At 51.5% G+C, this 18044-nt stretch overlaps 1 protein-coding gene across 1 annotated transcript in view; it reads right to left on the reverse strand.

Annotated features, from left to right (window-relative positions):
* The window catches only part of LOC144730072 (protein bicaudal D homolog 2-like), an 88911-nt gene that overhangs the window by 33853 nt on the left and 37014 nt on the right, over positions 1-18044 (reverse strand). The window contains exon 2 of the mRNA XM_078610596.1: positions 2149-2361. Within this exon, the coding sequence (XP_078466722.1) occupies positions 2149-2361 (213 nt within the window). The remainder of the gene's footprint in view (positions 1-2148; positions 2362-18044) is intronic.

Consider the following 18044-nt stretch of genomic DNA (forward strand, 5'->3'; position numbering starts at 1 on the left):
ATCAGTTAAGCATTGTTAAACAAATGCTGCCGAATTATCAGATGTTATTGGCAAAAGCACACTCCATTTATACTTTGAAACCCCATTCACACTTGTAATTTTGTAATATATGGGTTGCATGAATCTGCACATTTTCCCACTCATTATTATTTTGCGCACACATTACAAAAAAGAATAATGGGCGTTTGCTTCTGGCACGAAAGGCACTGCGTTGTGAAATCTGCGTTGACCCTGCCCCGCGAAAGTGAGTCGGTGAATTCGGGCGTTCGTTGCCGTCTGCCCACATCATCATCAGGTGTGGCTCAGGTAAATGCTACCACACGGCACTCGTAATCGCCGTCCCGTGAAGCCCTCCCCACCACACCCACCGTGCACGGCCTACGCACCTTGCGGTGACTCAGAATGGCTCATTTTGGGTGCAGTTTTTGGCATTGCCAGTCACCATAATCTCCACCATCCCCTACCACACGGTTGGGGGGGGGGGGTCTTTAATGGCTGCGAACAATTGGTGGATACGCCGTGGTTTACACCACGTGACCATCATTGGACCTTTTTTGCCAGTATCAAAATATAAGAATAGGTTTTACCCTTTCTGGCAATAAAGCAGGTGCTAAGCTGTTAAAACACCACACAAGAACCATTTGAAAGTAATCAAATCTGCATTAACCACACACACACACACACGTGGTGAACATGCAAAAAAAAACATCCTCTGCTAGTATATGCATTGTCTTTGAAACTGATTGGTCCACACCAGAGACAGCTTTCTTTAGAGCCTAGTCTCAAACAGTGTTAGACCAGAGGACGCCAAAAGGCGAACATCACGAAGACAATGCCACTATCAGGGCATTTAAAGCTCGGGGTGAGCAGCTTCATCATGCATGTCCGCATGTTAACCAAGTATGTGTGGTTAATGCAGATATGATTCCTTGCAAAGGGTTTCTGTTTGGTGTTTTAACATCTGATAAGGCTGTCACCTGATGAAGCGAGTTGAAATTACTGGCAAAACGTCGTACTCAGATTGTAAATGTTGTGGCTCGGCTCTCCAACACACTGGTGTGCTGTACTAGTGACGAATTGGCAGAGGTGTGGACTCGAGTCATGCGACTTGGACTCGAGTCAGACTCGAGTCATGATTTTGATGACTTCAGACTCGACTTGGACTTGCCTCATCTTTGACTCGACTTGACTTGGGACTCGAGAGCAAAGACTTGAGACTTACTTGTGACTTGCACAACAATGACTTTGTCCCACCTCAGAGGTGTGGACTCGAGTCATGCGACTTGGACTCGAGTCAGACTCGAGTCATGATTTTGATGACTTCAGACTCGACTTGGACTTGCCTCATCTTTGACTCGACTTGACTCGGGACTCGAGAGCAAAGACTTGAGACTTACATAACAATGACTTTGTCCCACCTCTGCGAATTGGCCACGTTCTGTTTACGTAACCACCCTTACTAGTTGTCTGTGTCAAGTGGTGGCAGGTTTAATGACATCTAACTAAAAAAAAACTGTATTATGGATGATATTGGTCGCGAAAGCCTACGTGTTAAACTGTTTTCACATCTTAGCACCTGTTTATTTGCCAGAAAGGGTAAAACCAATTCTTACACCACATGACCAATCTACTTAGCACAAGACCAGCCTTGATGGGCATTCCGATGGGCCTTATGGGCAGAGAAGGTGGGCCTCACGTCGGCATGGAGGAGAGAACATTCTTTCTTTGGCCAGCGGTTAGCGATTGAGTTAGAGCGGCCATTTAAAAATGGGTGGTGCTGACGGAGGGTGGGGTTGCGAGCTCACCACGTGTCCCGGTTGAGCCTCCCGGAAATTTAGGATCTCCAGCGGCCACTTCTGTTTCCGCTCGAATCGCTCATTGACAGACGGCCACCGTCGTAGGGGGCAAACGACCTTCGAACCCCGTGTCAACCAATCGCTCCGCTCGTTCGCGGCGTCGCGCACACGCACACTCAACAAGACAAAGATCCCGCCTACAGCCTTAACAGACTGTTGGGGCAAGTGCTGTTTGCGAGCAGCACCTACGAAGGCCGGCACGGCACACGAGGTGGGGTGTGGGTGGCCAGCATCACGCCCGCCCGCCGTGGTGCTGGCCGCTCCCGACGCACGCACGCACGCACGCACGCACCTCCTTGAGCTGAGTGGCGAGCACGGTGAGTCGATCGACGTCAGCGAGGGCGTTGCTGAGCGCCGTGCGCGCCGCCTTGAGCTCGCCCTCGAGGCGCAGAACCCGTGCCAGGTGCAGCGCCTCGCGCGACGCCGACTCCTCCAGCAGCGTCTCCTCGCGCGTCTCCCCATCCTCCGCCGCGCGCTTGTGGTTCGAGTACGCCTGCCCAAATGCCTGCCGGGAGGGACGGGCCACACGAAGACGGGTTCAGACGGACGCACGGACGGGCGGGCATCGGGGGACGGGGAGTTCGGATCGGGGTTGTTGAACGACACTCCGGGCAAACACGTGACCGCTTCCGTGGACGATTACCGGCTTGCGAAAGTTTTCAGGAGGAATGTAGCGACCGGTGCGCCGGTTGGCACAAGCGAACATATTGAACGGCACAGCGGCCCAACTCGTCGCGCGGCACCTTTGGCATTATTTCCCAGTTAAAAAGGTAAAGGTGCAGCCCTGCGATTTTGCTCCCATGCTTCGTCACGCCGGAGGGAGCACGAGAGAGGGTATTTGGTCTACTCTTTCATGCTGACCAGACGTCTAGGAAGAGATGGCCATACCCACACACTTTCCCCTACCGCACGTGACCTGCCCATCGACTCGCTGCTGTGAACCCATTAACGCTGCCATTTACCAACCGGACGGACAAACAACCAGATAGAATGACAGACTGCCTGACAAACAAAAAAACCAACCAGACAGGCAAGACAAATATACGGACAAAATGACAAGAGAGACAGACAACCAGATGGATGGACAGCCAACCAGACACCCATACAGACATAAGGTCAGCCAGACATTTTCCTCTAAAACTTTCACAGGAAACCGCTCACCGTGCCGGCGAGGGGAATGCAAAACACCTGACGAGGCCCTCCCCACGAAACCCAGACGGCGACAATCGCCCGACTGGTCGGTGGAACTCGGCCAAATCCCCGCTCCTCTGTTTAAAACCGAGGCGCATTTGCCCACTTTGGCCGTGAAATTGCATTATTCAGTTTACAACCGAGCTAAGTCGGCAGGGACAAAAGCCCGACAATGCAGCTCAGTGGGCCTGTCCCCCCCCCCCCCCCCCTTGACAGTATGGATTTACGAGTCCCCGAAGGCTTCCCCCATTACATTTGCCCAGAACTGCACTGGCTCTCGACAGGGGCATTAAGAGCAGAACCGGCGGATTCTTCTGTGTTGGTGCCATGCGAAGGCAGCTTGTGTTTGCGTTGTGCGCTTTCTGTGCCCGAGCGCGCTGCACATCACAAGCATTGTCGATTACGAACGGGCCCTCTCTGCGATGCCACGAAGACAAAGACCCCCCCCCCACCTGTAACCTGTAAGGGGCAAGTGCTGTTAGTGAGCGAGCACCTATGAAGGCCGGCACAGAACACGAGGGGGGTGCTGCGGTCAGCATCGTGCCCAGTTGCCTTTGTCTCCCCCAAGTGTTAATGTTTAATACACACTGCAGCAGGTACACAGGCTGAGTCGACCGAGGGTAGGCCGAGAACACGTTCAGATGATCGTCACAGGAGTTGGCTGCGATCGGAAATCGAACGTGGGTTTCACACAAGCAGGGGGCCAGCCACCGCACCACCACTCCCCACGACAATTGCGGCGCCCCACATACAAACACAGACTCCCAGGAGGAAGCCAACGCTCCCACCCCTCCCCCGTCTCTCACGTCGACAAATTAAATTCCACGAATGCCGAAGCGAGTAAACGCCACAGTGTGTCGGAGGGGCACGGTGGGACGTAAGATTTTTTGCCCTACCCTTTCTGCCAATTACATTTCAAATGTGCCATCACACTGTCTCGTTACGAGACAACAACAAAAACCATTGCCATTTAGAACGCTCCCTGGTTAGCAACACGTCATGATTTAGCGTTATAAGAATTTACCGCAGGATGACATCGCACAAACTACTTCTGAAATCACTTTAGTAAGCCTCACGGCCACACGAGGCAATGCCCTTTTTACGTCCTGAAAAAAAGAGCATTCCTCACATATATTTCATATGTTTGAATAATTAGGACTGAAATAAGCTAATTGAACTGACAAACTAAATGTATTATTCCGAGTGCTTTTGTACAGTTAGGGACCGTCATTAAACGGGGGAGGGGGGGGACCAGTAGAACCCAATGAATATCAGCGGTGTGTGGCTCAGAAATCTGACCCGGTTCAAAATAATCTCAGAGCCACCTCTTGGCCTGAGACAGTCAACTCGCGGCACGTGAGAAAGCTCGTCTTAATTATGGTCGGGTCGCAAAAACCCGCAATTTGGAGCCCGTCTGTCTCAGCAGTGGCGGTTTTGCGATCCGATACGGCGCTGGAATATCACCCCCTCAGCCACCCGGCCTCCTCTCGCTCTGCGGGACACTTTGGGGAAGGAAGCTCGGAGTGTCTGCTTCGAAGCGGCTGCGGCCGTCCGCGAGCTCGCACACATCAAGAGTTTCCGACTCCGACACCCCCGCTGTCGCAGACGGGTGCTGCAGGCAATCAAGAGCGAGCCCCCCGCTCGCTGCGTGTCGGTGCAACGGCCAAATTAGCGGCGGAGTCATCCACTGCAGAGCCCTCCGCTTCGCCTGCTCTTCACCGCGGCACGAGCCCTTTCAGTACAGCGGGCTACAAAGTGAGAAAACAAATCAGTTCTGATGCGGGGGTCTCGAAGGTAAAACACTAGAGTCAATTTGCATTTTGCTTCAACACGGGAAAAAAAAAATTTACCCAGTAACTTTTTCCCTCTCCGACGCGCCGCGTGTAATACCTTCAGCGCCAGGTAAAAAAAAAATGCCGCCGCCGCCGTCACCGCCATCTGCTCCGTCGGAGGAAACGAGCGGCAAAAACCGAGGCCCGCGGTGGCGGAGCCGAAATTCGGTCAAATTAGATTCCAAAGTGGACCGGCGGCACCGTGGTGCTGCTGCGGAAAATCAACTTAATCAGCGGACAGCGTCGCGAGAAAAATGCACTACGCTGCTCCCTCCCCCTTCCCGACAAATCCATACATTTTTTAGCGGTCTATTTGAAAGTGGGTTACGGTGGAGGGGGCATTGCCACAAAGTGGATGCTTTTCAACAGACGCCGGCTACCTGCGCTGCAGCGGAGATAAATGTCTTACGTCTCGTAAAGAAGAAACCGGGTTCTGCCTCCGGCTACGGGAACTGCTGTCCGTGCTGATGAACATCAAAATGCGTGCCCGGGCGTCCAAATGCTATCGCTTGCAAACAGCGTGCAGAGGTCAACATTAAGTGCCGCCAGGTCACGTGCAGGCACACACGCGACCGGTTACAAACAACGCAACGGAAGAAACGCGCGCGAAGCGAACGCGACGCTGCTGCTCCCGCCGCTGCTTTATTAGGCACGTGCCGATGCGTCGATTCATCTTTTTTGAGATCGATTCTCTCGATTGCGATACGTGAATCACCCTGTGCATGTTTGAGAATGAATTATTCATGATTTATTAAACACGACGTGCAAATGGTCTGCCAATGTACATTAAAGCCAACCGATGCAAAAATTAGAGGGCAAATATCACAGAGAGAAAGAAATGAAGCAATAAATATGATCAAGTAAAAGGGACGACATGAAGGAGACAGGACAAGATACGGAACAAACATTACGAACAAAACGATGTAAATGCCACAGAAACGGTACAAATGATAAACAAAAAAATATTCTCAAATCTTCAATCGTGACATTTCAACAAATCGCTGGAGGATCACGTGAATATTTACACGCCTGATACTCGTTACGTTCGTACATTATGCAGAGCGTGTTTCTGCACGTGCACAGCTATTGGACGACAGCGACAGCTGCCTCGTGTGCACGTGTCTGAGTGTGTGGTGCATCAGCCAGTCATCTCGGTCATCTCAACCAGTCGACCCATGGCACCTGGGTCTGCCCCGTGACCTCCTGCCAGCGGGCGTTCGACACTTCACGTGGCCTCAGGGTGCACATGGCCTGGCACAAGCGTCGTGGTGACGTCACCGCCACTTAGTGGCGAATGGCGGTTGTTGTGTGTCACAGTGTGTGTGTGTGTGTGTCGGAGTGTGCGTGCGTGGAGCGGTGGCGCAGTGGTTAGCGCGCTGCGCTACCGCCAACACGAGTGACGATTATCTAAACTGGTCATGGGCCTCCCCTAGGTCGACTCAGCCTCAAATGAGAATCCTGGTGCGATGTGTAAAAACACCGCCACTAGGGAGACAAAGGCGGCCGGGCGTGGTGCTGACCACCCACCCCCTCGTGTGCCGTACCGGTCTTCATAGGTGCTCGCTAACAGCACTTGCCCCAACAGTCTGTTAGAGCTATACAGGGGATATTTGTCTTTCGAGCGGTGGTGCAGTGATTAGCACACCGCTCTATGAACCCGACAAAGCGAATTATTTTCCGGGGCCACGGTTCACATTGGTGGCAAACAAACAAACCGGTTCTGGGCCTCCCCTATTTTGACCCGCGTCACCCCTCTTTTTATAAGAGATGTTCGAGAATTATAATCGGGACATTTGTTAAGCCACTTCGTGTGCACAGATGTATGAACGTCAGCAATGGGTAGACAAAGGTGTCCGAGGCACGGTTTCTGGCCACCCCACCCCCTCGTGCGCCGTGGCCGGCCTGAATAGGTGCTCGCCTACAGCACTTGCCCCAGCAGTGTGCAAAAGGTGACATGGGGTGGGTGGGCTGGGTCTTTGCGCTTGGCGTGCGTGCGTGCGAGCGAGCGCGGCGTTTTCCGCGCGAACGCTCCAGTGGGCCGCCGGCTCCTCCGTCTCAGGAGGAGGCTGCCGTGTCTTCGTGTCTCCCGGCATCGCGTCTCCCGGCATCGTGGCGGAGAGCCGTGGTGTCGCCACCGCCACCCCACGGCACCGTGGACGGGGGGGGGGTGGAGTGGGTTTAATTACGGTGCAGATCCCGGAGCCCACTCGCTCTCTCTCTGTCTCCCACAGCCACGGTAGGGGCTTTGGGGGGGGGGGGCAGGGAATAATAATGATGATTAAGCTACCACGAGGATGTGTTGTGCTTGCTGCGTAGGGGTTCGCGGTCGTGCCGCGTTGGCTGTTCCCCGACGCGTTTTTGGGGTCGTGCCGTCGACCGCTCGCTGAAGGGGCTCCCGGTACGTGAGAAGCGAAGATTCAGACGGTGCGTGCAATAACACGCGCTACAACGCGAAAAAACACACGACGGAGAGGTTTTGTTTGGCTTTGAATTGCCTGTGTTTTGTGTATGGCGGGCTACGATGATCATTTTGCACGTTGCACAATCGCCTTTTACTCTCGTCATTGCCTTGTAATTCAGGTCTGCCTTGAAGTATCGACATGTCGGCCGAATTGGCTCTGACCGCGTTGAAACAATGGAAATTAAGGAATACATTTGTATTTTATCCAGGAAGGCCTTATAATGAGTCTGAAGGTTACTGCTTGGGTTGTTTGGCCGTCTCCTTTTTTGAGTCACACGGCTAGAAACTGGAGCGTCTGAAGAAAACCCACATATAGACAAGACGACATCATACATTGACGACATGCTTGTGGTACAATCTCCTACAAGCACCTCACACCATTATAAAAACACTTTTAGCGGACGTTTCATTTGTCACGCAACTGGCAAGTGCAAGTCCTTGTCTTTTAAATGTGGCAGGTGCTGACATCTGCAGAGTGGTCCCAACCTCGTATTGCTTGGGATGGTAACACATCTGTGATCCTGCGATGATGAGCTGCCCATCAAGTCCCCGTGCATTTCGAGAAAGCATTTCCCCTCATCCATCAGCGGCTGTGGTTGCCGCTTGCCCTGGCATTCCGAGGATTATCCTCTCTTTGTGGTAGCAGCTGCCCTGGGAAATCTGCACATCTACTTGGGACATTACAAGCCCCGTTTTTTTTGCTGGTTACGTGATAACGCACCACTCAAGAAAATTTATAAACACATAATTCTCCGCCCCCCCCCCCTTCCGTTATCGTGACACAATCCTTTTTCCCCCGTGACACGTTCCCGGTTTTCCTGCACCTCGGAGTTGGCAACCCTGGGTCTGAGGCGGCGGAGCAACGGCCTCGACGTTACAAGCAGCACGGCCAACCCCCTTTTTATTGTTCGGATGTTTCACGGCGGAGAATGAAACAACTCGAAAGCCGAGCGAGATCAAACGCGCGACAGAGAGAGTTAGGCGCATTGTGCGTCGCGCGAGCCATCGCTACCATTGCTCGCTGCAGGGCGCTTTCTGACCCGGTAATCTCATTTCTCCCAGTCCGCTGGCACGCTCCCCCCTCCTCGCTTCCTCCCAGCCCCTCCGCCGCTCTCTCGCTCGCTCGCTCGCACACACGCTCGCGAGCGTCTCTTTAACCTTCCCGCGGCACGGGTTCAGGCAGCAGCGTGTCACTCCGCACGTGCGTGGCCGCTGCCCTCTATCAGGACGGAGAGGGGAGAAAGTATAAAGTGCGCGCTGCAGTTAATGGAGCGCGGCGGCTGGGAGCCGGTAACGAGAGAGGCGGCGATAAATCGGAACGCGGCGGAAAGCGCCTTCTGGCCAAGCGTGGGCGCTTGAAACTCTTTGCAACCCAGGGTCCAACTCGAAGGGAGAGGGGCAAATGGGACGTTTGTCGAGGTGTCCAAAACTCCCAGTGGGGCTCGGGAGTAAAATAAAGGAATAAACCATGAAGAATTTAACCATCGTCGTGAGCCATGGTCAATCCACTGATTGGATGGACGCCTCTCCAAAGCCACTGCCGCCTCTCACGATCCTGAGATGCGACAATCCGCCCGGGCTCCTCCACCCACAAACCGATCTCGTCGCTCCACCTCCTGACTGCAGGCTGCCCTTCTGGTGGACGCCCTCTTGGACGCGTTCCGTTCCTTGGCTGCCGCTCCGCGATTACTCTTGACCATCGGCCAGTGGCGTAGCTAGGAAATTTTGTGCCCGGGGACGAACTATAAAATTGGCGCCACCCCCCCCCCCCCCCCCCGTTTAATCACAAACCAAAATGTAATTACATGACATGTAGGCTGTGTGTGGCGGGATATATAAACTTTTAGGTTGAGGTGTAGATTTGTGCAGTAGTTTCAGGCTGCCGCGCCCGCCACAATAAGTTATAATGTAACGTTGTAAGCCTAAATTTCGATTTCAAGCTTTCGTGACTGCAGGGATTCATCTTCTTGGTTCTTTCGGTAAAGTCACGTAGAAGGGAAGTAATAAAATAATAAAAATAAAACATAATAATTATTTTATTATGTTTTATTTTTATTTTATTATTATTTACTATTATTTTATTCTTATTATTATTTTATTTCTTCCCCTTTACGTGACTTTACCGAAAGAACCAAGAAGTTGTAAGCCTAATTTTGGCGCCCCTTTACCTTGGCGCCCGGGGACACATGTACCCCCCTGCCCCCCCCTAGCTACGCCTCTGCCATCGGCCATCGTGCCTTCCAGTGACGTATCCTGCCCGAGCCAACTCACTCTTCGGAACGGTTTGATGCCAAGGGGCCCGCGCACGTTCTCGGTGTCTTTCTCTTTCCGTCACTTGATGCGACTCTTTGCTTGTTCGTGCGCTTTTCAGCTTTTGTTCTGCAGTGTATATTTTTTTCTTAACGACCGTGTTTATGAACCACGGTATCACGACAGGAGGTAGATTTCACTGATTAAAACGTTTCTTCCTACGGCACATTCGAAGTGTTATTTTGTAATGATCAAGTTCAACTTTCCAAAAGCACTCAAACTTGGATAGAAGTCGACCCCGTTCATTCCTATAATTGTTTTAACATGAGCAACATGAAGAATGCTGCATTTCATTAATTGCTGCTTTATTAGGTTGTTTTAATTTCATGCTTCAATTTTCCCCATCTGACACAGATTAACCCTTCATCCCGCCTCGCACGCGCATGCGTGCATGTGTGCGTGCGTGTCTGTTCGTGTGTGCGTGCGTGCATCTGTGTGAGCAGAGTGGGGTGCGCGTTGCTGTTTTGAGAGCAAAGATGCATGAATGCGGCCCTGTAGAGCAACTACTTGGCTCTCGCTTGCAACAAACTTGGAGAGATCAAGAACACAACTTGATAATAATTCATATGTTAGTATACATGGCATAGTGCACATGGCATAGTGCACATGGCACAGCCTCTTCCACCCCTTCCCCCCATCGGCACTACAGGGCTGCAATCAGGTGATTCCTGGAGGCCCTCATCTGGCAGTGTATAGATCATAGCTGCTGACGCTGACGATAATGATGACAACTCATATGGTGAAAATGGGACGAGCCGCACATGTGTCAACACGGGAATCCCTCTAGGTAATGACAGGAAGAAAACCGCTCGCAAACGCAGCCACTCCCATCGCATTTATCTCCCTGTAAACCTCCGGAATTCAATCAGGGACCTCAATTGTGGCTCATATCTGGCTCGCGCGTGTAAAAAAAAAGAGAAAAGAGGGGAAAAAAAGTCGCGGTAATAATTACAATTTTGCATTTTGATTTACGGCAGGCAGAGAATTAATAGTTCGGCGACTGCTGGGTTACGTCTCCAGGCAACGGGGTGGTGACGTTTATCAAAAACAAGGATGTGGTTATGGGCAGGATTTGACAAAAGGGGGAAGACAGGACGATGTCCTTTAGTTCTTGCGTTCCGCTTGCCATCGCCGTGCGAGTTGAATTCCCTCGGGGGGCATATGGCAGTGTGAAAACACAACACCAATTAAAACCCCGTGAAAATATTTGCCGAAATAAATAAATAACAGTTTATGCTTCGAAGAACCAGACCAGATGCTATTTAGATAGTTAATTGTCATCGTCATCATCATGATCACCGCCATCAGCCATCGGTAATCCACTGCTGGTGGAAAGTCCCCCCCAAGCCACCACTACCTCTCACATTTCTGCGATGTAACAAGTTTCCATGACAATAATAACACAAATAAATAATTTATAGTCCTGTTGATCCAATGCTAGATGAAGCCCCCCCCCCCCCCCCCGATGCTGTGTCAGTCATAGGGATGTTGTTTGACCATACTTCACCACGGTGGTCAGTGCGAGTTGAAGGTGCATGCTGGTAATCGAATCCAGGTCGCCGGGTTAACATTGCAGTATTTAGGTGCCAAAAGATAACGTTAAAAAATTCCAAAAAATGTGTATGCAATTCAGTAAAAAAAAACGCCTTTTTTCCATCGTCAACCCCTTTTACAACACAATTCCTCGAAACTCATCGGTCAATACCACCCGCCGGAATCTGCCATCAAAGGCTCGGTTTTTTTATAGATCACACCCTCACTGTGGGTGTCGTTTTGTCTGCTCTCTGTGCCTCGGCGACTGTGAAATGTGCTTGGCACTGGAGGGAGGGAGACCTCAGGGTGTTTTGGCGAGCCATCGAACAAAGGCGGACACCGCATCGCACGCGTTCACATGCACTTCTACGGCAGCCTGGAACGCACGTCCCTTCCGTTATCCGGAAGCCGCTGGAGCTATGCATTTTTAAATCATCTAGTCGGAAAATGCATTTCTTTACAACTGCTTTTTGTGTTTAGTTTCTTGTCCTGCCGCTCCCCGCCGCACCGCCGATTAGCACGGTTGGCTACGTACGGTGCGAAATAAGTTCAACATACCGTACATACGTGCATTAAGGCGGAGACCGTGAATCGCACGAAAACTGCTGAGCTATCCGGGCTTGCAGTGTGGAATGTCGCCGCCACTCCCGAACAGCCAGAGAGAGAGAGCTCCTCCACCCACCCGCAGCTGCCCCCACGCCTCGTGGAACTGTTGACAATTTTGTTCCTCCCGAGATCCCTCGAGTGAACCGCAATCTTCTGCTGTGTAAGGATCGGCCAGAAAGTATAAATCTTAATCTTAGGTAATGCCAAGACCGCTGGCTCGACACGCTCAACCGCCCTGCAATCGTGCCAGGCATCCAGCCCTGTTGTGCGACCTTGATAAAACAAAACAAAACAAAAGTGGGGAGTGTATTAAAAACTGGATAAATGCACTTATTTAAAAGGTTATTTTCCAGGCACATTTAGTCTTTGCTTTTCATGATCAAGCGGCAATTTAAAGAGCACAAATGGGAAGGTCAAGGATAGCAAAGTGGGCTTGGGCAGGACGCCACCGGGAGGGACAGGTGGCCAAGGATGGCGATGGGAATGGCAGCCAGAGGGGAGAAAATTGCCCGATAGGACGGCTTCCTCGGAGATGGAGCGATGAGGCCAACTCGTGTGCAGCAGTGTGTTGGATCGTGGCCTCGCAGGAGCGTGAGTGACGGCTGATGGCATGGCGGGAAGCCTTCATCCAGCAGCGGATAGATGAAAATGACGGTGATAAACTGTTCACACTTTACAATAGGAAACTGCGGTATTCTCCAGCCTATCATGAAGATACTTTAGATGCAAAGAAGCATTTTTGTATATAAAAACGTAGAAACGACACTACATGAACCCACACCGATGACTACTTTAACACAATTAAATTACCATTCACAAACACCCGACGTGTATAATATATAGGACATATTTAGGAAACCCATTTTTCAGGCAACGATTATATTATCATCATGGTTTGAGGATACTGATCAGAGAAGGGTTTATTTAAATTCTGACTCATCTATAAGTCTCAAGGTGTAGGGTCACACGAAAAACAGCTCGCGGAAACGATAACGAAATCAAACACAACCTTAATAAATCCACTCCTTGCATCTTAATCGCGTGAGGTGTTTTATTATTATTATCCCTGTTTGGGAGCCTAGGCATTCCCCCCCCCCTCCCCTGTTACGTCTCGCTCACATCACGATCAGCCGTAGCAAGCAATTGCGCTCCGCGCTAATGAAATGTAAATTAAAACAAAGAGCGCAGCGTCAAATTTTCACCAAGGGGGCTTCTGCTGTTTTGTCGCAAGGGTGAGTAAGGCCGGGGGGGGGGGGGGGAGGCTGCGGGGATAGCGAGCGCCAAGTCGCTTGTCGTCAGCAGCTGTCATGTATCCACTGCTGGACAAAGGCCTCTCCACGGCGCAAACAACGCAGCTCACCCTGCGTCTCGTCACTCCATCTCCACGGTGGTAGTACTCTGGGGCACGTTCTCTCCTTTAACACACAGGAGGCTTTCGCGGCCAATGCTATCCATGATAAAGGCTTTGTTGGGTTAGCTCGCGTAAATATCAATGTGTCGTTATACCAGCCACCACCCGACACGGCCAATGAGGTTTGTCACGTAAACAGAACGCGCCAATTAGTTACTACTGCAGCACACGGTGTTTTGCAGAGTGTAACCCAGAACATTTACAATTCGAGTATGATGTTTCACTGGTGACTACGAGCAGCCTTAATCAGGCGATTAGCCAGAATTGTGAAGAAGCCTTCCTGTTTCGGTCTGATATGAAGAAGCCTTCCTTGCAGTGTGCTATGATAGGCTTACAGTGATGACATCACCTCCAACTCAGGTAGTTCGGCCAAAGTTATATTGGGCGAGCGCATTTATCCCACAGCGCACCTGCGATTGGCATGGTTGGCTACGTACGGTGTGAAAGAAGTTCAACATACATGCGTAAAAAAAAAAGAGGTGCTAACAAGGCTCGTAGCGTGAAAGCACACACACAACACAGCCGGTGTGCCGAGTCCAATTTGTGCATTAATTGTCCCCATCAGCACAGGGCAAACTGCAAATTATTCAAACGCGAGCCAGGCACGGCTCCACAGGTTTGACGCATCCAGGGAAAATTGGGCGATAATGAAGATGTCCTTTGCAAGGAGAGGCGGGCTGTGGCGGAGGGAGTGCACGCGCCAGGCTCGCAAGCGTCGGGGAGCCACCGCTACCAAACCGCCCCCGGCCACCTCCACAGACAGCAATCGATTTTTGCAGGAATGGTGGGGGTGGTGGTGGTGGAGGAAAAAAAGGCGATATTGATTGTGTCGGCCTTTTAGCGAAACGGCCTGGACCCAATGAGGAGACTGTTGTGGCTGCTATATGGAGGCGCGCGCCGTTAGCAAAACGGCGGATATTCCAATTCCCGGTCGGTGTTTCGCAGCGGGCACGATGAAGTGTCGCTTGCGACGTCTGGGGTAATACGCCCTCGTAACGAGCCAGCGTAACGAGCCAGCGCAACCGCGGGCAAAGTGGCATCCTGCGCGAGGGAGGGCGGTGGTGGTTGTCGCCCGGCGTTTGTGACATCCCGACGGCGAAGGCCACCGCTCGTTGTCAATGTCGCCCATTACGATTGGGATCAACCCCATTATTTACCGCGCCCCGCGTAGCATGGGGGCAGATTTATATCTCGCGTCGGCAGCAATTTTTTCCGAGCGCGAGACATTCCTCCCCTGATCTGAGTGAGCTTCAACGAGAGATAGAGAGAGGAGTGAGTGAGGGAGAGAGTGAGAGAGAATGCGGCACAGTGGCGGAGGGGGGCAAGACTGTGGGACCAGCAGATGGGTGGAAAGAAATATCGAAGGGAGGTGGAGGTGCCAAGCAGTGTGAAGGGGGTAACCGAACTGAAGGAATATAGAAACGCAACACCAGCGCACTCGAGCGCTGTTCATCTCAAGTGCCGCTGGCTCCTCACCGGTCCGAGGATGCCGGCATGCGCCGACGCCGCGGCGGCAGATGTTTTAATTTAGGGGCCAAATCCGAAGAGTGCACGCGCCAGGCTCTGTGCCCTTCATCGAGCGGACGCTCAAGGTGGAGTGGAGCGCAGCCAGTACAGTGAACCCCGGAGGAAAGGGAGCGAGAGAGAGAGAGAGCAGAGGGAGGGAGGGAGGCACAGAGGAGTGCATAATCCCATCTGCTGCCACAGATCGAATCGGGGCCATACAGTAAACCTGCGCGGACGCACGGACACGAGGATCGCGGGAGCGGGGATGGCAGTGGGAGTGGTGGCGGGAGTGGGAGTGGTGGTGGCAGTGGGAGCGGTGGCGGCAGTGGGAGCGGTGGCGGCAGTGGGAGCGGTGGCGGCAGTGGGAGCGGTGGTGGCGGCAGTGGGAGCGGTGGTGGCAGTGGGAGCGGTGGTGGCGGCAGTGGGAGCGGTGGTGGTGGCAGTGGGAGCGGTGGTGGCAATGGGAGCGGTGGTGGCAGTGGGAGCGGTGGTGGCGGCAGTGGGAGCGGTGGTGGCGGCAGTGGGAGCAGTGGTGGTGGCAGTGGGAGCGGTGGTGGCGGCAGTGGGAGCGGTGGTGGCAGTGGGAGCGGTGGTGGTGGCAGTGGGAGCGGTGGTGGTGGCAGTGGGAGCGGTGGTGGCGGCAGTGGGAGCGGTGGTGGCAGTGGGAGCGGTGGTGGTGGCAGTTTGAGTGGGGATGGCAGCAGTGGGAACAGGAATGGCAGGAGTGGGGAAGGCAGTGGGAGCGGCCGTGGCACGTGACACCGTGCCGATTAAACGCCGCCGCCGCCAATGGCCAATGAAAGAGCCACCCCCCTCGTGGGCAAAATTCATTCGAATTACAAATTACTGGAGCAATGCGACGTAGATACAAATGGCCTGACACCCGTTTTGTTCCCTAGATAGACATGACTGATTGCTCTGAAGTGTGCAACTTAGATGACGATTAGAAATGACAAAAGTGATCAAAGTGAGATATTTCTCGTGCATGGGATTTAAATACCGCCCCATGTCTGCCTTGAATGGGCCCTCTTCTCAGTGAACCTCACAGGCTAAGCAGAGATGAGCCTGCTTTGACCTTGGAAGGTTGACCGCAAGGGCTTGTGGGTTGATGTCAGCTGGGTGGGGGACGGTGCTGCAAGCGCATAGACGGCAGTACAACAATGGGCGCAGTCCACAGATGAATCAGTGCATTGTATCTAACTGTGGATTGTGTTATCTCCTCAAAGGTTGTGAAGTGTTTACTTTTTTTTTATTCTCCAGGTTAAGATTTCCTCCCACATGAAGCCAAACACTCATGAACGGAACTGGCCAAACATCCCAATGGAGGATCCTCCGGAAAGAATGTATAATCTTGAGACCGAGTTGAGGCTTTGCCAGGTAATTAAAGGGCATTATAATATAATGATTATTGTTGAATTGCTTTTGAAGCTCATGGGCGAGGTAATAAGCGTGTTAATCAGCCATGCCACAGCCATGTATGGAAAAAAGGGGATGGGTCGGGTTGGGGTCTGGGATTAGGAGCACCGATTGCCTGCAGCATTACGATTTGAGTGACAATATTTTGGACTGTAGTTATTTTTTTTACACACGAACAACAATACAAATAAAGATCAATTTGTGGGGTCATTCCAAACATTGTGTTTTATGTGTTGTCATGTTTTGTTTCTTTCCTGGCTTGCATCCTGGGATACGTGCATTTATTGGTATTATTTTACATATAATAATGGTGGCGAGATGTTAACAACCTCACCAGGCATAGAAGAGGCCGTGGGTTCGATTATGACCCACACGGCTGTATATTTGAAGTTTGCATGTTCTCCCCGTGGTCGCGTGGATTTATCTCGAGGCCCTCTGGTTTTCCCCTCCACATTTAGAATCAACATGCGTTTAGAGTATTTGCCTGCTATAAATGTCCACGTAATAAGACACTTCGTTGAACTATCATTTTCAATAGCAAGGTCGCTTCTGAAAAAGACCTACTGTATGTATCTCGGTGGGACTTACCTGGAAAAATAAATAAATATGGAAGTTAGAGAGATGTTATTGATCGTGAAGAGAAGTGGGCTAGATAGAACACGTCACCAGGAGGGAATGATTGACTGTGACGGAGGCGAACACCAGTGGCAGTCCTAAATGAGGACACACACCTAAGGGGATGCCCAGTGTGGAGATGGAGCGACGAAATTAGCTGCATGTGCAAGAACTGGATTGATCACTGTATCGCAAAACCAGCTTGAGGGAGGCATTCATCCAGCAATGGGTAGATCTTGGCGACCGTTTACGACGATGTCATTTTAACTCTTCAAAACAGAGGTCTCCTATTGGCACCTGCTTCCGTTCCTCTGCGGTTGGCTACAAACGGTGCGAAAACATGTCTAAACACACACTAACACACCCTAGCCCATGGTTGGCAAACCAAAATAACAAGAAAGGCAATTTTATTTCGAATTCGATAAACAACTCAATATTTTAATAGCCGCAAGGCAAGTGGTGAACAGCTACGACCAGGCCTAACCCAACCCCTATCACTACCCCAACCCCTCTGATTAGTACGGTGAGAAAGAAGTTCCAACGTACGTACGGTGAAGCTCCCCTGGGTAAATGTACTTTTAATTTAATAAGAACTGCTCCATGCTGGGATTAAGAGTTTAAAGTCCCTACGTGGGGCGCGGGGGGGGGGGGTTCTCCAGTTGTGCAATCTAATTATGATACCGCGTGTAATGCAGAGGCCACATTTAGCTGCGTATGAATCCTGCGCATTTCTAACACAGCCCCGAACACATTGCACACAGCTGACAGGAGTAACGTTCTGATGAGACAGTATAGTTTACAAAAACCCCGCTCTCCATCCCTCTCTCTCCCATCCTCATGATGGCACCACCTTATGACGCTGAACATTCGATGACGTGACATTTCCCAGTTCTCAAGCTCCCACAGTGTAAAAATCTCAAACTATAGTCGATAAATCTCTATCACATCCCTCATTGGTCTGCAAAAAGGGTCATTCCCGTCTACAGTATATATTATTCTGTTGCAATGCAGTCAGTGTTGATGACAATTGTGGTGATTTTATTTTTTAAACTAGGAAGTCAGATCCTCGCAAGGTGGTTCTAATCGTTTAGTCCCACAGTGTGAACCCATATCCCGCGGATATTCAATCAGAGAAGCTTTGAACCCTGGGACCCCAGGGATTAAGATCAGACGAAAAAAAATCGACTGCTTAAGAAATCCCCCAAAAATCTGCGGGAATTATTCTGAGGCCCGATAAGCGCTAGAGAATCCGTTAAAGCACACGGAAGGGCATTTATCAACGTCATCACCGACGTAAACAGTGCAAC

Source organism: Lampetra planeri, chromosome 34 (genome assembly GCF_965212315.1).
Source record: "Lampetra planeri chromosome 34, kcLamPlan1.2.h2, whole genome shotgun sequence".
NCBI classification, from domain to species: Eukaryota; Metazoa; Chordata; class Hyperoartia; order Petromyzontiformes; family Petromyzontidae; genus Lampetra; species Lampetra planeri.